This window comes from Giraffa tippelskirchi, chromosome 3, assembly GCF_054371585.1.
Source record: "Giraffa tippelskirchi isolate mGirTip1 chromosome 3, T2T-mGirTip1v1.2.pri, whole genome shotgun sequence".
NCBI lineage: Eukaryota > Metazoa > Chordata > Mammalia > Artiodactyla > Giraffidae > Giraffa > Giraffa tippelskirchi.
In genome coordinates, this window is record NC_137277.1 from 24,687,254 (window position 1) to 24,707,817 (window position 20,564).

Below are 20,564 nucleotides of genomic sequence, written 5' to 3' on the forward strand. Positions count from 1 at the left end.
AGTGGCAGTGACGGCCAGCGGCTAATAGTGTCCCAAATCATCTCCTCTCTGGTTTTCTAAAATACTCAAAATCAAACAAAAATGACCACTACCCAGCCCGCCACTAATCCTCTGCACAGTTCTTTTCTGCCCTGGGCCATTTTTTTTGTTTTGTTTTTACAAACTTTGTGGAATCCGGATTTGGAATGGCAGTTCGGCAGTTTGTGAACCAAAACTGAGAAAAATCCCTTTCGCCTTGGGCTCCAGATAACCGGGAGTGAAGTTACTGATTTCTTGCTCACTTTGTCTGATGAAGGGGTCTGGTTAGGTGCGCTTCAGGGTGGGAGAGCAAAGGAATTCTAGCGTGCCCCACTAGTTATTCACAAAACAAAACAAGAGAAAACCACCCAGGATTCGGTTCTAACAGGCTCTGGAGAGGTTTGTGTACCGGATTGAGGCCTGGCTGCAGACGCAGGTGGGGTCTGGTGCACTAATGCTCACCTTCTGGCACAGACACACAGCTGTGACCCTGCATGATCCACCACCTACCCCTTCAGGAAAAGGCCTCAAAGCATTACTGGGGATTTTAAAAAATGGATTAAAGGTGGCATGGACGGGGAAAATATGAGGCCGTGGCTTACAGTTTCCAAATTTTCTGAAAGGCCAACTCTGCTTCAGGCAGTCCCACTCTGCCTCAGCTGGCAAGGGGTGGGGAATGCCCTCTGGCCCCTTCCCCTTCACCAAGAAGGAGGAAGCTGGGAGCTCATTAACAGCTGGAAGACAGGAAGTAACTTGTTTCTATCCCAACATTCATATTCCAGGATATGCATCGGGCGGCCCCTCCACCATGGGCCCCACTTCCCTCTTTTCACTCTTCCTCTTGCTGTACTTTTTTTTTTTTTTTGGCTAAATAATCACTCCTTCTATCAGAGAGGATTTGCCTCTGAGCATTATTAGTGACAGAAGAAGGGCAGACCTGAGGGGCAGTAGTTTCCACACCATTCTAGAGTGGTGTTGCCCACCCCAACCCTCCTAGGTTGTGGGAGTGAGGGGGGGTAGAGACAGGTCAGTGTGCTGGCTCCCTGCCCATTGCTGACCTCAGTCTCTGTGGAATCTGGAAAAACGGAAGGGACCACAGCCTTAGAATGACATACCTGAGCACACACTAATTTTGCACACACTTTTCAGGGGCTTTCTGGTTTCCCTTTACCCCATCCCAGGAACCCAGGCTGTGCATTTCAGTTTAAAAATTAAACTCTGCATGGGGCCTCCAGCACTTAAAACCTTAGATGCTGGGCAGCCTTTTTCATCCCGAGGTCACCTGGCCCCAGAGTCAACTTTCAAATGCTCACCACAGATACCCAGCAACAGGGGAGCTGGTGCCAACAAGCAACCTCCTGAATGTCTCTCATACACTAGTTGATGGTCACTGAGGGAGTAAAGGCCACTTAGGCAATGTTTCTTTTCACCCTCAACAGTTTTCCAAAAGCACGTCCATTTCCAAGTTATTATGAAAGTTGAAAATGTAGATGATCAAGCTGTTAGATTTGGGGGAGACTTTTTCCTACTCCAGTCCCTCCTGGAAGATAAAGCAGAGTTCTAGCATAATTGGTGGAGAGTGGACAATTTGGATGGCGAGATGAGACAGTGTAGACGAGATGCCCAACACCGGATCCTCAAAGGAACAGAAATTGAGACACCACCGCCCCCTCCCATTTAGTGAGAATTACAAGAATAAATATTTTGGGGCCTTCCAGGTCCGCGTGCCTTCCTAGGGTTCATTAAGCGGGGGCTGTCTCAGACAAGTCAAAGGTGCCAGAGGCCGTGCTCCTGAAACCCGAGCTGAATTCGCTCCCTGCCCACCCCAATTTCTGGGTCGGCTGCGGAAGCAGCTCTGAGGTCGCCGGCGGATGGGGCTGTGGCCGCTGCCGACCTCTAGGCGGCGGCCTGGCGTTGAGTCCGCGCTGAAGAAGATCCTCCTCCCGCAGCTTTGTGTCCCGCGCCGGCTTAAGGGGCCTGCAGACGCACTGGGCTTGGCCTGGAGCTGGCCGCCGGCGTGTCGCCTTTGGCGCCCTCTGCCAAGCAAAAGAAACACGATTAAACGAGTGAGGGCTGGGAAAGGAATACACAGCTAATCATGGCTCCATCCGCTCCCAACCCCCTACCCCATCCCCGACTCTAGGGAGCCTTCTACAGCCCAAATCTCCTTTGATCTCTCCGGAAGCCGGCTCAGGGGCAGCGCCAGAAGCTTTAACCCCCTCTCATAACTTGCAAAAGAAGTCACTGAGGCCCGAAGAAATTAAGTGGTTAACCCCAAATCAGAGCAGCTATTTAGAATGGCGAAGGAGGGTTGGAGGACATGTCCTCTACTCCGAATATAATGTTTTTATTCCAAATTATGATGGCCCCAGCAAAAATGTCTTTCTTGTAAGCAAAGTTCATCTCCAGAATAACAGACTTTGGAAGTTGTCTATATTGGAAGTTTGGTATTTCCTGGATTTAAGATTTGGGGGGACACATAGGGAATTGGAGACAGACATAGGAGTGACTCAGCTAGGATCAGAAGCCAAGACAGGTCCTGCCCCTTCTCTTCCAGGACTGGTCAGCTCAAAACTGCTGTCACTTCCCTAGCTGTGTGTGATCATGGGCAAGCGCTTTCAAAGGCCTGGATGAAAATGACCTACTAGACAGGGATATTGTAAGGTATGATCATGTTGTAAAAGAGACCCCATGACTAAGAGAAGATGCCTGATATAAGACTGTCCCATAAACCCCAAAGAGACGGGCTTTCAGAGTAGGCAGTTGGGCCACTCTCCTTGGCTTGAATGGGACCAGTTATAGGGAGTAAGGGAAAAGAGGGGCTTCCCTCATAGCTCAGTTGGTAAAGAATCTGCCTGCAATCCAGGAGACCCTGGTTCGATTTCTGGGCCAGGAAGATTTGCTGGAGAAGGGATAGGCTACCCACTTCAGTATTCTTGGGCTTCCTTTGTGGCTCAGCTGGTAAAGAATCTGCCTGCAATGCAGGAGACCTGGGTTTGATCCCTGGATTGGGAAGATCCCTTGGAGAAGGCAAAGGCTATCCACTCCGGTACTCTGGCCTGGAGAATTCCATAGACTGTATAGTCCATGGGGTCACAAAGAGTTGGACCCGGACCCGACTGAGCGACTTTCACTTACACTTAAACGAAAAGAAGCCTGTTCAGGATCCAGTCCCTCTGAGCCTGAGTTCAGAGACATCCAGAACCTGAGAAGAGGAGCTTGGGAGGAACTGGGGTTGCTCTCTCCCAAAGCAGAGATATCATTTTATACTGCAGAGCCGTCTAAGAGAAGATTCTCCAAAGTTAGTTTTCGGACAGAATTCCCAGAGACTCCCCTGTGGGAAAGGGAGGGAAGAAGAGAGGCGAGGGGGCTGCTGGGGCCACAGCAGCAAAGGGCACTCGCTACCATGGAAGAGACTGCGGGATGCAGCGCCTGCCCAGGTCTGGGCCCAGGGGGACGCTGCTCTCCCAGACAGGCAGGGGTTCTCGCGGACGCCTAATTACTGAGCGCACATCTGGAGCAGCTGCGCCCCACTCAGCCTCGGGCACATTATTCTGCTCCAAATTCTATTTTCATTCCTGAGGCTGAGTCATAAAAGACTCCGGAGGCAGGATAAAGTCGGGTCTGTGTGTGTCAGCATTCGTGTGTCTGTGAGTGTGTGTGTGTGAGTCTGTGCGGGTAGCGTCTGTGCATCTCACTGTGATTGCCCAATCGATTTGCAAAAGTTGGGGGGGGAAATAGAGCAACATCAGGCAAATTCAACTGCGAACATACTGTGGGCCTCATTATCCGCCCATTTCAAGGGGAAGCATTTGGGGCTCGGAATTAGCCAGTTAATTGCAGCACTCCTTTGTTCATTTTAGGGCAGGAGGAACTGCGTTCTATGAAAATATTCCAAGTTTCAAAAACTTTTAAGATCTTTTCATTGTCAGTGTTCTTTATTTCCATCCTCATTATGCCACTTGAGCATTCAGATCTGCCAGTACCACATCAACATTATTTTGCACACACACACACATGCACACGCACACACTTCATGCCTGGAAAAGTAACTCAGTTTCTTTGCATCAGCAAAATCTGGAAGTCTTAACTCTTTGGATTGTTGTAAGGTTTAATTAATGCACAACATGTCTAGGATTTAGCACAATGCCTAATGAAGAAGGAGTAAAGAGGAACTGTTAATAACAGGAGGAAGAGGGAAAGAGGTGGAGGAGAGAGGAACCAGGGAAAGAGGAGGAAGTCTGCTTTGTTCTCAGAGAACCGGTCTAGGTTGGAGGGTGTGCGTCTCAGCCTGTATATGTATAATGTATTCTTTTGACTTACAGCCATGTCCATAAAAGTGAGGCCCCTTGAACCCCTTGGCCTGTAACTACCTCTTCAATAAGGAACAGAGAATTGGGGCAATTATCTGGCTCATTTCAGGTTCAAACTCTTTTTAGCTTGAAGTATCTGGATCTGGTGGGGGAAAGGTCTGGGGAGTGGTGGTATATTCTCATCTGACTTCTCAATGAGCCTTTTCCCGTTGCTGCAGTGAGCAAGACCTACCCTAGAGAATGGGTAGAAAAGAAATAGAGGCCCCAGAAAGCTGAAATTAAAACAGAACATCTGAGAAATGCTTGAGAAAAACCAAGTCTTGCTTGTTTCCTGGGCAGCCAGGAGGCCTTGGAGCTCTCTGATGAACCAGCCTCAGAGGCTCCCCAGACAAGCCACAGACCTTTGCCTGGTGGGAACTTTCATTCCATGTTCAACAAACATTTTCTGAGTGCCCACTGTGTGCCCAGCTCTGGGCTGAGCTCTGGGGCTCCAGTGGGAGCTGCCCCCCAGCAGTTAGCCTTGCTGACTTGCAGCCATCCAGAAGCCTCTGCTCCCAGAAACTAGTCCAGAGGCCTGGAAAGGGGGACGACCCTGCTGGGCAAGAACTTCTGGCCAATGATAGCATTGCCTTTTCAGAGCCAAAGTCCCCATGCAAGGGAGGAGCCGAAGGTCTGGGCATCCCCCTCCCATTGTCTGTCAGAAAGAGGCCAACTCCACGGTGGGGATGGCCTTGTGGGGGGAGGGGTGGGGCAGAGGGGCGTGAAGAGGGGAGGAGAGGAGAGATGACTACAGGCTTCTGACCCTCAGTTGGAAGTTTTTAAGAACACCAATTAGCTTTTTTAATTAGTAAAGGAGAGAACAAAAAGGCATATATTTCTTCTGCTCTGATTAAAAGCATTTAGGTCAGGTGTTCACAGCCAGAATTATTCAGTTTAAGTTGTCCCAAGCAGAAAATGGTTTATTTTTTCTTTTATTTTCAGGCAGGGGTCTGAATACTATTAGCCAACCATTGGCTTCTTGTTCCAGCCCAGAACTGCTGGGCTGGTAGGTGGTGGTTGTGCCATCTCAGAGAGGGGCAACCAGGAGTGGGTTGGGATCTTTCCTGCCCACAGTCACATTTGCTTGAAATGTGTAGGCAGTTGAGGGGTGGAGTGTGTGTGTAGCGGGAGGGTGCAATAAAGTCAATAATTTCCAGTTGCCTTAATTTGTCTGAACATCGTCCAAGAAGGAGGAAGTTTCTTCACCTCCCAGACTCCAAAGAAACCTGAGTTTTCTTCTGGGAGGTATGGTTTGGTCAACTGAAAGGAGTGAAGAGAAGGCCAGGAAGCTTTTACTATTAATAGACTGGAGAGAGAGAATAAAGTCTAAACAAGTCTCAAACATCTATTGAGTTTAGATGAAACTAGGAGGTCTCTGAGGCTTGTCAGGGGCCACCTGCTGCTTGGCTCCTACTAAGGATTACAAAAATATTTGGGAGCAAATGTCTTCCCCTTTTAGCTCAGTGTCCAGTATCCACCACCGGCCTCCCCACCCCCGGCTTCTAACCTTGGCTGTCTCCAGCCCCACAAAGAGTTGGGATATCCAACAAAACCGAATAGGTAGATCAGTAAGGGACACAAAAGGACATTTGCTGGGCTCACAGACAGCATTATCTAGGGGGTTGTTATCAAACAGCCTTCCCTTCCCAGGAGTTCCAGCCTGTTTCTTATTCCCTGGGAGGCTGCTCAAGCCCGGTATCCCTCCAGCAGTTGGTCCCACTCTTGGGGGGTCCAAGATCTGCTTCGCCCCAGCACCCCACCAAAGTTTCTCCACACTTTCTCAAGCATACAGATCCAGGGAGGGAAGAAAGACCAGCTATACTGGGAACCCAGACCCCACCAGTAGTGGTGGGGAGAGAAGCACTGCTGCACGGGTGTTCTTAAAGGTGAAGGCTGGCCTGGAAAACACCAAGACAGCGCCACAGGGGGAAGTGAAGACCTGAGTTAACTGACCGTATTTGGCCTCAGTATTTTCCAGACACTAGCTTCTTTAACTGATCTAAATAGGAGTTCATAACCTGGGGTCCAAAGGGTCTGAAACCCTCTGAAATTGTGGGGTTTGGTGAGTACTACATCAGTGCATTTTTTTCCCGTGGAGAGAAGGAAAGCAACAGCTTTTTTTTTTTTTTTAATCAGATTTTAAAGTATGGGCAAGTGATCCCCAAAATGCTAGGAACTTTTTACTCACTTGTGCTTGTGCTAAATCTCTCAGTCATGTCCAACACTTTGCGATCCATTGGACTTTAGCCCACCAGGCTCCTCTGTCCATGGGATTTTTCAGGCAAGACTACTGGAGTGGCTTGCCATTTCCTTTACTATTCACATACAAATATCACAAATACGATGCTGAGGGATGCAGTGAAATAGACTTGAGTATCTTACAAGATAAATTAAAGGAGCCGACAAACAATTGTGTGTACCAAGGTCACGTGGATAGCCTTCCACAAGAGGTACCTGCTCACAGGGGTTGAGGACCTCAGGACTGAGACAGGCAGCCCACAAGACCCAGTCCCCACCTCTTGTGTGCACCCTTGCCCACGTAGAAGGATGTGCAAGGTCTGTGTGTCTATAATAAAAATGTAATGGAGCTTTACTCCTCTGGAGCCTGGATCTTCAGCCGTTTGCTGCCTTGTCCACACCGAAAGAGAGCCGAAAGTTTCAGGATCTGTTTTCCCTCCACAAATGCCCTCCTCTTGGGGGGATGGGGTCGGGGAGGGGAATATTGTTCAGATCTCCAGCTCCCTCAGCTCCAGCCAGGCCTATAGTGCCCCGTCTGAGACCGGGGAGCCTACACTGCCAGCCCAGCCGCTAGCCGGGGCCACTCGCCATGACCTTAAAGTTCTCTTGGTCCAGGCTGGGCGCGGAGAAGGGCGCGAGATTCAGAAGGACAGGTAGACAGAAGCAGACACAAAGAAAGGGGCCTCGTCTCCTGCATTGCAGGCGGATTCCTTATTGTCTGAGCCACTAGGGAAGGGCCAGAGAGAAGATGGAGAATCACAAAGAGCGAAGTGAAGCAGCCGGGTAGGAAAGCGGGAGCTAGAGCGCGGCGCGCAGGTGGAGAGGCCGAAACCCGGGTGCTGAGAAGGACCCAGAGGGGCCTCGGAGGCGGCCGGGCGCGACTTCTTCCCATCTTTACAGGGAGGTTAATGAGCGGCCCCTCGTTCTAAACCGCCTCTTACAACTCCTAGACCTCCTTAAGGCTCTGATTAATTAATCAGCCGGCTCGAGAGGAGAGAGGTGCCCCTCCGCTGGGACCCGGCAGGTTTCGCAAGTTCGTTTACTAATTGTGGTGAGGAAGGGCAGGGGAGGGGAAATCCCGGGCCAGGAAATAGGGGCAAGTGGCGCGGGCGGCCGGGAGGGAGCAAATGGACTGTTCCTGAGGGGCGGCTGAGCGCGGGGACACAGAGACTAGGACCCACGCCCCCTCGGAGCAGGAGAGCGAGAACACCACTCTCCCTCGGAAAGGGCGCCCCGCCCCAGCCTCCGTCCGTGCGGTCTCCAACAGTCCTCTTAGGGCGAGTCGCTCCCTGAGATGGAGGCTGGACGGAGCCCCCATCCCACCGCGTCTCCTCTCCTTACACCGCGGAGGTTGTGCACCTACAGGCCCTTGGCGTTGCGGCGTCCCGGGGAAGAGGGGGTCATCTTGTAATTGCGACCTCCCTTCGCTCCGAAAATGCCATTTCCGGACGCTTCAGCCGGGTTTGAAAGCCTCATTTCTAATCCTTCAGCCAGGCTCCCGCCTCCAGAGGGTCGAGGCTCGGTGCTAGACCCTCCCAGGATTCCAGATCCCACCCCAGCGGCGCCAACCTGCGACTGGGCGGTCGGCGATGCGCCTGGAGGCGCGCGGAATCCCGAGGTGCCCCTGACCCTCCTCCGGACGCCAACTCTGCGGCTCCGGCTCGGCCGCCTCCCGGCCTGGCGACCTTCCTGTCCTCCTGCCCACAACCGGGCCAGCGCCCTGCACTGAGAGCTCCACCCCGCGCGCAGCCGAGAGGCGAAGGTGCTGATCCCCAGCCGAACACCGCGGGATGCGCGCCGTCGGGGGCCGCCGCGCTGGCCCAGCGCCAGGGAGCCCTAGCTAGGACTTGGTGCGTTCCGCGCAGCCCCAAATACGTTTGGAGTCGGGACCGAGGTGCGTAACGGAGGCAAATCCTTGCACCACGACTTCTCCATCCACCCCAGTCCCCCGGAGACCTGGTCCCACTACAGTGCGCATTCTCTCCCTGGAGCCGCGGCAACTTGTGGAGCCTCATTCCCCCTGGTTCACGTCAGAGTTCAGGATCCAGGCTCACCGGGGCCAAGGAGCTAACGGATTGACGAAGAGGTAAGAGGTTTAACGAGTAGAAATTTGGACCCTCTTCCTTTTTATTGTTTCAAAGGACAAGGTTCCTGGATATTGACTCCTCGCTCCAGAAGAGTTTCGGGCATTCTGACCAGTCCTTTCGAGTCCAATGGGGCGGGGGCTTCCACCGTAGGTTAAGGAGGAACTTTCCAGGATGGTAGAGGCTCAGGAGTTCATGGTTATTTTTCTCATTATTGTTACTTAATATCCAGTTAATTTGGGATTAAGCCCTCACCTCCACTCCTGCAGAGGCAGCCTTGCACAGTAGCCCGAAATGAAAAGGGGGTGACACAGAGCCGCCCCAAGATGCGATGGGGTGGAGGTGCTTTGGCCTTAATTACCCCTGCAAGGTAGAGGCTGTTTTCCTGTAACTCGGGCTGAGGCAGGGACAGAAGGAGGAAGAATGGAAAGTGGGCTGAGGGCAGCCACTTTGGCATCTTCCTAAGAAAGCCCCACTGCCCTTCGTCCTACTCCTTACAGACAGTGGTGAGAGAGGAGCACTAACCTGGGTACTTTCACGGGAGGTGGACCTAGTAAGCACCCAGTTATACGTGAAGACCTAACTGACCATATTTGGTCTCAGAATTTTCCAGATACTAAATTCTCCGATGAGTCCAAATAGGAGTTGTTAACATGATGGTCAAGGACTCTGAAATCCCCTGAAATTGTGGGATTTCACGGCTCTACAAGGAAGCCTTCTCCTGAGAATCTCTGAGAGGAGAAGAATCATGGGGGGCATGGGGAAAGGAGGTGAGAGGCCCCACCCTGCAGTCTAGTGTCCTAGACACTGAGCTCTGGACACCCACCCACATATTGCCAAAACGGAGCATGCAAATTTGCCAGTCAGCCACACAGGCAGATTTTCTTCACTGCTTTCAGGACAGGTCCGGGTGCCTAAGCAGATTACAAATCCGGATGTTTTCCTTTCAGTCATTCTTGGTTTGGGAGCTCTGGGGCCCTTAGGGCAGTAAAGCAGAAGAATTTGTCCCCTAATCTCACCTCCACCTGGTGAACAGTCCAGCATCCCCTGCCAGCTGGGTCAGGGGTCAAACCTGCCCCCACCGTCTCAGTCTGTGTCAGGCTTGGCCCCTCAACCCTCTCAGCTCTGAGGACTCACTTCTCTGTGAGTCCAGGTCTGCTGCCTCCACACCTGGCCACCTGAATAACTACAGCAATTTTCCTTCTTCTTCCTATTTTTTGAAAACTGCAGAAGCCCCAAATCCTTAGTGCCTCTTAAGGAAGATGGTGCCTTTGGATCTTGGGATGAAGGGCACTGTGGAATCAAATTAACCTCCAAAGCATTGCAGGGCAGGGTCTCCTATGAGGACTTGGTGCTTCGGATCAGTTCTGGGTGCTGCCTGGATGGGTCAAATAGTCCCTCTGAGTTCAGAAAACCTATGGATTCTTCTGTTTTTTATGTTTGAGAAGAAAGAGAAGACAAAACTCAAGAGTAAGAGAGTGATGAGGGAGGAGAAAATGAGGGAGAGATTCCAACAGATTAAAATAATCAACCTCTCTTTCTAATCCAACAGCATCTGAAGCCTGATGCTTGTTTTAATCAGGCCAGGAAGAGAAGTTGGAGGCAGGGTGAGTGAGAGACTAAATTCTCAGCTGACTGAGTCATGGGGTCAGTGCCTCTGAGACAGTGAGAAGGCAGGACCACCCTCTGCGGATGGTAGGGGTAGGGGTCTGGGTCTCCTCAACTGCAGTGTGGAAGAGTGTGTGGCTCTTAAGGGTCTCCAAGGTCTCCTGTGGTGCCTTGCCTGGGTCTAGTAGTCTTTCCTTGCATTTCCTCTGCGGCATACTGCTTGTTTGTGGGGTATGGGTGTATTGAGGTAGTGGCTCTAAACCCTGGCAGATAGCTAAGAGCAACTGCCTCCCTGGGAGCCCAGGGCGATATGATTGAGAGTAGAAAGAGGCTTCATTTTTCTAGGCTGAGGGAGTGAGGAAGCCTCTCTGGACTTGGAGCCAAGTGCTCCAGAGTCTAAGGAAATGGAGGAGCTACAGCTCCAAAGGGGGATTTAGAGGAAAGGTCATATCAGGAAAAGCTCTGAACTCCCTATTGACTACAGTGTTATAAAGGAGTTTCCACCAAACTCCCTTCCTCCAAGAATCCGGACTTTCTCTAAGGGAACAACTCCTCCCCATTATTGGTCTTTGTGCTTCTACTAATACTGGAAAGTACGATTCTGTGTCATATGTTTCCACATTTAACATACTTGGAATATGTGAAATATACTGTGTACCATTCTTTTTTGAAGGGGAGGCAAAAATATGAATTTCCTGTCTGCTACCTTTATTGCTGAGCACAGTTGGGAAAACATAATTTCCTGTCTCTTTTGCATGTTTTCATGAATCGTCTATCCTCAACCTTTACAGGATGGCTTAATACTCTGAGAGCACAGCTGCCCTGACCCAGGATTGCTCTCTGACTCCTAAGAGTTACCAATTTCTAGAAGACCTTGAAATACCCACCATGCAGCCCCTTTATGCCTGCTTCTCTCTACATGCCTTTTCAGAGGCGAGTAATTTTGTATTGGTCCAGTCCATACAGATTGAGGTCCTTTCTCTGACTTCTGCCCCCTCCCATAAACAACAAGCCCCCGAACAAAAATGCACACGCATCATTTTGTGAGTGTGAATTTCTAGTAAGATGGCGGCGCCTGGCATCCCTTCATATTCAGACACAGGCTCTCCCAGGCAGAAGGCCCTGGGAGCCTCAGCACAGTCCGGAGAGCAACGAAATCTTGGTCTCCTCCCTACGTGGAAAGAGAGTCTGAAGCAAGACTCTCCCCAAACATTCTCCCTTCATCCCTTCTAGGGGGCTGCTGGAGTGAGAGCTGAGTCTGCATCTTGAGGGCCTGGAGGCTCCCAACCGAAAGCAGCGTTTCAGGCCAATTTCTAATTTCTGTGGAGAAAGAATAACCACTGTCCCTTTCCCAGCGACCCCCACCCACAAGACCGGTCGGGGTCACAGGTCCCTGACTCTGTCTCTCTCCTCTTGGAATCCGGGACTCTGCACCGGGAGACCCCGCGGAGAGGGCCCAAGGCTGCACTCAGCACCCGGCAGCGGGGAGCCGGCTGCGCGCGGGAAGAACGGGAGGCGATTCTCTGCCCCCTTTCACACATCTTTGCCTCGAGAACGAGTCGGGTGGGAGCCAGCGGGGGTTGGGAAGCAGGCGTTGCGGGTACGCCCCAGACCTCACCGGGAGGCTGGATCGGTCCAGAGCTCAAGGTGAGCTGGTGGCCCCGGGTAATCTACCCCCGCCGCGGCCTCTCGGCCTTCAAAGTGCGGCCGGGGGCTGCCCATCCCCAGAGGGCTCTTTGCGCCGCCGCTCCGAGCTGCGTGATCCCGGCCCCCGGCGGCCGGTGGGAGGCGAGGAGCGTCTACCTACCTCTCCGGACTGCGCCGTCCTCCGCGCGTCTTCCAGGGCTGCAGGAACCCGGGACGTGGCCACGACCGAGCCTGGGGACGGAGGTGACGGCGCCGGGGCCTGGGGTGAGGGTGCTGCCAGTCGCCGCCCCCTCCCCCGCCCTGGGAGGCCTCTGGGAGCAGCGTCTAGGTTTGGGGCGGCGGCGCCGACGGCGCGGGGACGCGAAGGGACCCGTGCGTTCTGGTTCCCCTGGCGCCAGCGAGTGTAGCCGGGGTGCGGTGGGGGGCGGCGAGGACGGGGCCGGGGCGGCGGGTCCGCGCGGGTGCCACCTTCCTCCGCGTCCGCCCGGGCCGGGCTCCCGCTGGTCTCACCTGCCCCTCCCTGGGGCGCCGTCGGATCGCAGTGCGGCGGTTCCCAGAATGGGCCTTGCCTGCTTCTGGAAGGGCAGGGCCTCAGAGGAAAGGCGACGAGATGGCCGGCAGAGAAAAGAGAGGGTGTGAGAGTGTGTGTGTGTGTGTGTGTGTGTATGTGTGTGGAGAGAGAGAGGGAGGCAAAGGCGAGGTGGGGCTGGGGGGTGGGGAGCGTATTACAGACTATAGGGAAGAGAATTCGAGGAAAGCTTCCCAGAGAAGCGGTCAAACGCAGAAATAGACAAAAGAAGTGAGAGAAAGCAAAGTCGGGGGGACAGAAAGAAGCCCTGGGCTTCTGAAGTGAGCGACAAGTTGTCTTAGGGAGTTGGGAATGTGAGCGGGAGGGGCGAGGCCGGAGGAGTCTGAGAAGAGGAGGGGGCGCCCTGATCTCGGCAGGAGGCGACAGACACAGGCGGAGGACCCCTCCTCCGACCCCACCCCCACCTCACCCAGTCCCTCGCCAGGTTGCAGCGCTTCTCTCGCTGGTGCGGTGGCCGGGGCGACTTCCCGCGCTCCCCTCCTGCGGCTTCGGCCGCCTGGGGCTCAGACCGCCTGGGGGTCGGCACCAGACTGAGTGCTGCCCTTCTACCCGCCTTCTTTCTTCAGTTCCCTGGGCCTTAAATGGGACCTTCCCCCATTGAATGAACGGGACAGGCGAGGCCAGAGGGAACGACCTTGGCCAAGGTCAAAGGAAGAGCTTGTAAGTTTCACTTTCCATCCCAGCCCTTAGGACTCCTTTGTGTTTAGTTCTTTCGGGTTGCTGAAGCGCCTTCCTGAAACCACAGGCTCTTTTTATTTTTCTCTCAGACCCCAGTAGAGGTTTCAACTTAACCTATTCTCTGTGAAAACTGCCACAATTTGAGTTCTAACCTTCCTAACTCCCAATTGGTTGGTCTCCAAGAACTGCCCTTGTTTGCCAGGCCTCAGACTGTAAGCCTTCCTCCACAGCCAGCATGGGGCTGGTTAGTTAGTGTTAGTCGTCGCTCAGTCATGTCTGACTCTGCGACCCCATGGACTGTAGCCTGCCAGCCTTTTCTGTCTGTGAAATTCTCCAGGCAAAAATACTGGAATGGGTTGCCATTCCCTTCTCCAGGGGATCTTTCTGACCCAGGGATTGAACCCCTGGTCTCCTGCATTACAGGCAGATAGTTTACTCTCTGAACCACCAGGGAAGCATGGGGGCTAGGGATCCAGTCAGAATCCAGCCTCTTCTGCAAATGGTTGGTGGTGGAGGGCAGGTATGATGCACCTCAGATCTGAGTTCTAGGCCTGGCCTCTGCCACTAACTTAAGCCCTTGCCACCTACTCCACTTTGGACTCAGTTTGTTTCCCTGTAAAATGGGGGAGCAGGCGAGATGAATTGTTTTGCCTCTGCCTTTCCACTGGTTCACAGGTTCTGGTTAGCTTATACTGAAAAGGCATCCAAATGATGATTTTATTCTGAAGCCACTTAAATATGAGCATAGAAATATGACAACATTTAAGTTTGCTGAGTGAATGAGTCTATTTTCCTGAATGAGTCTATTATCCTGATAATGCAGCAAAACTGCTAATGTTAAGTGTGTGGCTCCATGTATTTTTGCCTATGTATGCATGTACCTAAATCAAGACATTTCCAACCTTCCCTTATAACATTGTAGTCAATAACCCTCAGAAGGAACCATAATTCTGTCTTCTATCACCATAGATAAGTTTTGTCTGTCCTTGAACTTCATATATATGAAGTCATGATATGTGATCTTTCATATTTGGCTTCATCTGCTCAATATTATGTGTGTGAGATTTATCCATGTCACTGTGTTACAGTAGCTCATTCTTTTTTATGGCCTTATTCCATTTAATGCCATATTCCATTGTTTGAATATATACCAATATATTTATTTATTCTTTTCTTTGTGGACATTTGAGTTGTTTACAGCAGTATAAAAAAGCCACTATGAATATGAGCATTTGTGTCCATGTGTTGTTTGATGGACACCTACGCTTAAGAGACTCAGGAGTGGAAAGGCTGGGTCATAGGGTAGGGGTATGTTTATCTTCGATAGAAACTGACAGTTTTCCAAAGTGGTCGACTAATTTATATACCTACCAGCAATGTATGAGAGATCCATATCCCTTCCAATACCTGGCATTATCTGTATTGTTCATTTTAGTTATTTTGAGGATATATAATGATGTTGCGATGTATGTATATGTGTGCATGCATTTTTAAAAAGTGGTAAAATCAATAACTTTTATAAAATTTATAACATAATGTATCCACTGATCAACAGCTCCCCCTTTCACCATCCTACTTTCTGTTTCTATGAGTTTGACTACTTTAGATAGCTCATGTACATAGAATCATACATATAGTATTTGTCTTTTTGTGACTGCCTCATTTAATATCTTCAGGGTTCATCTGTGTTGCAACATATGACAGGATTTCCTTATTTTTTTAAGCTGAATAATATCCCATTGTATGTATATACCACATTTTCTTTATTCATTCATCTGTTGATGGACATCTGGGTTTCTTTTACCTTTCCACTATTGCGATTAATGCTGCCATGAATATGGGTGTGCAAATATCTCTTTAAGATCCTACTTTTCAATTCTTTTGTGTATATACTCAGAAATGGGATTGCTGGATAGTTCTATTTATAATTTTTTGAGGAACTTCTATACTATTTTCCATAGGGGCTGCACCATTTTTACATTCCCACCAACAGTGCGTGGGACATTAATTTTTCCACATCCTCAACACTTGTTATTTCCTGGTTTGTTTTATTTTAAATAGCTTTCATTCTAATGGGTAAGAGGTGATTTTAATGTGCATTTCTTTGAAGATTAGTGAGGTTGAGCACTTTTTCATATGTTTATTGGCAGTTTGAGTATCTGTTTCTGTGAGAGTCTTTTCATTAAAGAATACATTCATTCACACAGAGAGAATCAAGTCAAATGGCCAACAGCTCTGAATTCCTCACCATGTAAGGAAAGCCATTCTGGACATGCCAACCATCATGGAGCTCCAGCCAACACCATGGGAAGCACAGGGATTCCCTCAGCACCCCCACGGAACCATGAGAAATAATTTAGGTCATTGCATTTGCCATGGTTTGTTTTTCAGCAGCAGATAATTGAAATAAGGTTTGTGTTTTTTAAAGATTCATTCAGAAAACATTAACTGCTAAGCACTGAGAAGTAGAGTGATGACTACGATTTAGGCAGATCCTGGGGTCAGGGGGCCACACATTCCAGAGGCGAAAACAGAGAGGAGGCCAGAAGCCATCATACAAAGTGTCAGAAAACAGGCCCCTGGACCCTGCAGAGGGCCCTTACCTGAGTGAGGGGCAGGAGAGGGCAGTTTTCTGTTCATTTAAAATATATTTACTCTTGGACTTCCCTAGTGATACAGCAGTTAAGAATCCACTTGCAGGGGACATGGGTTCAATTCTTGGTCTGGGAAGATTCCACATGCTGTGGGGCAACTAAGCTCACGCACCACAACTCTAGAGCCCATGAGCCACAACTGCTGAGCCTGTACACTGCAATTAGAGAAAGCCTGAGTGCATCAGCGAAGACCCAACACAGCCAAAAATAGAAATAAATAAATAATAAAACTTTAACATATATAGCTACTCTTAACAGATACATACTACTATTTATAAAATAAATAATATAAACATATATAAATAATATAAAATAGATAAGGAAGGACCTATATAGCACAGGGAACTATATTCAATATCTTGTAATAACCTATAATGGAGAAGAATATGAAAATGTATATATATGTATGAATCACTGTGCTGTACACCTGAAACTAACACAACATTTTAAATCAACTATACCTCAGTTAGAAAAATATATTTATTCTTCAACCCAGATTTATGAGTCAAACACTGTGCTTTTTTAAAGTTTATGTCTGTGTTTTATGATATCCTTCACTTGTTTTTCCCCAAATTATATAAATTGAGTTTATAATAATACAAACTAATGTTGTATTTTTCCATACTTTTCTCTGTTGCTTTTAGAAACATAAATATACACATAGAACTTTATTTATTTGTGTTTTTAATGAGATAGGGAGGGACACACACACACACACATATATATATATAACTTTTCAGCCAGCTTGCTTTTAGGAGATGGTCAAAGAGTATGTATATTTCAATAGCTGTTACCAGTCAACTTTCTTTAAAACCTACATTAACTCTCATTTCCACCAATAGTGTTTTTATCCTTTATCATGTGTGCCAGTATGATAGAGGAAAGTTATCTCCTTTATTGCATTTGCTTTAACTGAATATTGGCGAGGCTGTCCATCTTTTCTCCTGTCTATTGACCATTTGGATGTACTCTTTGTGTATTTTCTTTTTTAAAACTTTTTAAAAACTGTCAGTTATCAGCATTGCAACTATTTCCCCAATTTACTGTCAATTTCATTTATGGTATTTTTTTCATATGTTTTAAAAAATAAGGTCAAAGATGCATATCTTTTTAAAATAGAAATTGAGGTATCTGGCTTTATTTAGAGAGTTCTCTGCATTCCACAAGGTGTTCAGGTAGGCACTCCACCAGGTGTTCAGGTAGACACCTGTATTAGTTTTTTATTACTACCATAAAAAACTTCTCACTAAGTTGTCATCTTACAATTTGTAATAGGTCAGAAGTCACACACACAGAGGTTTCCCCAGGCTGAAATCAAGGCATTGTGAGTGCTGCATTCCTTTCTGGAGGCTCTGGGGAGAATCTGTTTCCTTGCTCAGTTGAGTGGTTGGCAGAATTTACTTTCTTGCACTGCAGGACCTCCATTTCCTTGTCGGTTTTCCACGGAGGGATGTTCTCAGCTTCTAGAGGTCAACCACATTCCTTGCCTCTCTCCTTTCTTCATCTTCAAAGCCATCACTGGCCTGTCAGGTCCTTCTAATGTTCACAGTTCCTCCACCTTCTTCTCTGGTCTTCATCTCTCTAATTCAACCAAGAAAGATTCTTCAGTTTTCAAGATCTGTGTGATTGGTCCTACCTGGATAATATGGGATAATTTCCCTCAAGGACCTCAAGGTCCTTAATCATATCTCTGAAGTCCTTTTACTGTGTGAGATAACATATTTATAGGTTCCAGGAATTAGGGTGTAGACATCTTTGAGGGGGTCATTATTCTTTCTACCACATCTAAATGTTATTTTTCTTTATTTTTTAAATATACCTGAGATTTATTTGTACATATGGTGTGAGAGTACAAGCTTGTTAATAGGTTTGATCATCTTTTCATGTGATTATTGGTTCTTCTGTAAATTGCCTGTTTAAAACCTAAGCTCATCTTAAGCATTAACCTAATGTCATTTCATTGTCTTTTAGTGAGAGCTCTTCGTTGCAGGTAAATATTAATCTTCAGCCTTTTATCTGTCTATCACGATAAAAATAGCCTTTTGTGAACAAAAATAGGCACAATTTCTAACCTCATGAAATTTACATTCATGGGGAGCATAGATGTTAAATTTAGAAGTGAACAGTTAATTACAGAGTCACATAAAGTGCTTGAAAAAAGAACAAGCCAGGCTCTATGATAGAGAATTTGGAAGAAATTGATGGAAGTTGTCTGTAAGGTTCACAGAAGTTGTCTTATAAGGACATGATATTGCAACTAAGACCTGAAAGACAGGTAAAGAGTTATCTAGCAGAAGCATAGAAGACAAGGGTGTTCCTGGCAACTCTCTGCTTGTCTCCACCATCCTGTGTGTGGTTGAATTTGCTCCTTGTCATGCCTTTTCACAAGACTTTCAGGATCAAGTGATTCCTGGTCATGAAACAAAAGAATCATCCCATTCTTCAATGGATTTGAATGAGAAGGGTAATAAAATCAGGTACAACTCCAAGAGAAGACATAGAAGAAGAACAAGGCTGGATCTATAAGGAACCTCGCCTATGAAGTGACGGTGTCAAGGTTACTTACCTTTTACCATATCACTCTGAGAATATCACTACTGTCTGAACAGTTGGATATGTTTCCCCGGAAGATGATTTTTCTCTTTCTGTTGGTGTTTCTTCTTCACTAGTGTGTTGGTTTAGTAATAAATCCAGGGATTGGTGGGGAAAAAAAGCGTTCCTAGCAGAGACAGTAGTGCAAAGATCCTGAGATAGTGTATAGGGCTAATTAAAGACTAATTTTCTGTAAATCTGAAGCTATTTTTATAACAGGCTATTTGTATAGATTAAAGAGACTCAAGTTCATAGAAAGTGGGACTTTTTTCCTTCAGTATTTTTTGTCAGCTTTATGGAATTATACTTTATATATAATTTACCATTTCAGAGTTTATAATCCAATAATTTTTAATAAACGTTTATAGTCCCGTAACTATTTCTATCCCCACAAAAATTTCCTGATGCCGCTTTGAAGTCAGTCTGCTCCCTACCCATCCCCAAGCAACTGTTGAACTATAATCTTGTCGCTATTAACTTGATTTTTTTTTTATTATTAACTTGATTTTTGTAGACTTTCATCTAAGTGTAATTATTCAGAAAGTAGTATTTTTGTCCAGCTTCTGTCATTTAGCATGCTAACTTTGAGATTTTTTTCATATTGTATGTTTCAGTAATTGGTTTCCTTTTATCACTGAGTGTATTTATTCCTTTTTATAGGTATACAACATTTACGTATCAGTTTACTCAATGTTGGACATTGGGATTGTTTCCAATTTGGCGCTGTTATAAATGAAGTTGCCATGAACATTAACTACAAATACTCATGTGGATAGATGTCTTCATTTCTCTTAGTAAAATCCCTAGGAGTGGGATTGCTGGGTTATATAGTTGGTATATATTTCACTTGTATTCTTAATTGTAAGAATTCTTAACTTGTATTGTTAATATCTCTTATTTGCTATAGTGGGAGTCTTTAAAGTAGATTTCTTAGGATTTTCAACATAGATGGTCTGTGAATAAAGACAGTTTTATTTGTTTCCAATCTATATGCCTCTTATTTCTCTTGCCTATTTCACTGCATAGGACCCACAGTTCAGTGTTAGCGGTGAGAGCAGATAACCTTGTCTTGCCCTGATCTCATGGAGAAGCATTCATTCTTTCAGTATTAGGTACACTGACAGGTATAAGTTTTATTAGTTACTCCTTATCAAATTGAGGAATTTCCCTTTTGTTCCTAATTTGTTGAGAATTTTTGTCATGAATGGATGGTAAATTTCATTAAGTAGTTTTTATGTCTCTTTTTTAGTTTTTTGATATAGTGAACTGAATTACATTGGTTGTGTGTGTGTGTGTGTGTGTGTGTGTGTGTGTGTGTGTGTGTGTGCCGTGCTGCGCGGCTTGTGGGACTTAAGTTCCCAGACCAGGGATTGAACCTGGGCCCTCAGCAGTGAGAGTTTGGAGTCCTAACCACTGGACCACCAAGGAATTCCCTACATTTATTTTTCAAATGTTAAACTAACTTTGTATTCTCAGGATGAACCCCACTTGATCTTGGTATATCAGCCTTTTTATTTACTATTGCACTCAATTTGCTTAAATGTTAAGCCTTTTTGTATCTAAGTTCATGAAGATTATTGATTTGTAGTTTTTGTTTGTTTGATTTGGTTTTTAATTGTTTTTTTTTTTTTCTCATTTGGGTATCAGGGTAATGCTGGCCTCATAAAATAAGTTGGAAGAATTGCCTCCACTTGTATTTTCTAGAAAAGTTTGTGTAGAATTGTGTAGATACTCTTTCCAAAATGTTTGGTAGAATTCACCACTGAGGCCATCTAGACCTGTAGTTTTCTTTGTGGGATTTTTTTTTAACCACAAGTTCCATTTCTTTATGAACATAAAGACTATTCAGGTTATATATTCCTTCTTGAGCAAGCTTTGAAAGTTTGTGTCTCTTAGGGAATTTTAAAGGAATTCTATGTTGTTGAATGTACTGGCACAAAGTTGTTCCTAATATTCCCCGAGGGTGAGATGGTTGGATGGCATCACTCAATGGACATGAGTTTGAGCAAACTCCAGGAGACAATGAAGAACAGGGAAGCCTGGAGTGCTGTAGTTCATGGGGTTGCAAAGAGTCAGACATGACTTAGCAACTGAACAACAATAT

At 47.3% G+C, this 20,564-nt stretch overlaps 1 protein-coding gene and 1 non-coding gene across 2 annotated transcripts; both read right to left on the reverse strand.

Moving 5' to 3' along the window:
* Positions 1-910: 910 nt before the first annotated feature.
* Positions 911-15,047, reverse strand: LOC145540387 (uncharacterized). The gene is made up of 4 exons (XM_081574956.1): positions 15,019-15,047; positions 12,941-13,048; positions 12,108-12,522; positions 911-2,054 (listed from the first exon to the last, which is right to left on the reverse strand). The coding sequence occupies exons 1-4, from the start codon at positions 15,045-15,047 to the stop codon at positions 1,761-1,763; spliced, it is 846 nt and encodes a 281-aa protein (XP_081431082.1). The 3' UTR covers positions 911-1,760.
* A 4,768-nt stretch (positions 15,048-19,815) lies between these two features.
* TRNAE-CUC (transfer RNA glutamic acid (anticodon CUC)) lies at positions 19,816-19,888 on the reverse strand. Its single transcript has one exon. It is a non-coding gene; the product is annotated as a tRNA-Glu (tRNA).
* Between the last annotated feature and the right edge of the window lie 676 nt (positions 19,889-20,564).

Coding starts and splice junctions, on each gene's coding strand:
- LOC145540387 (XM_081574956.1), bottom strand. CDS start 15,047: ATGGCAGCATTAATCGCAATAGTGGAAAG. Junction 12,523..12,940: donor CTGGCGAGGGACTGGGTGAG/GTGGGGGTGGGG, acceptor CTGCCCTTCCAG/AAGCAGGCAAGGCCCATTCT. Junction 2,055..12,107: donor GGACGGCGCAGTCCGGAGAG/GTAGGTAGACGC, acceptor TTTGCTTGGCAG/AGGGCGCCAAAGGCGACACG.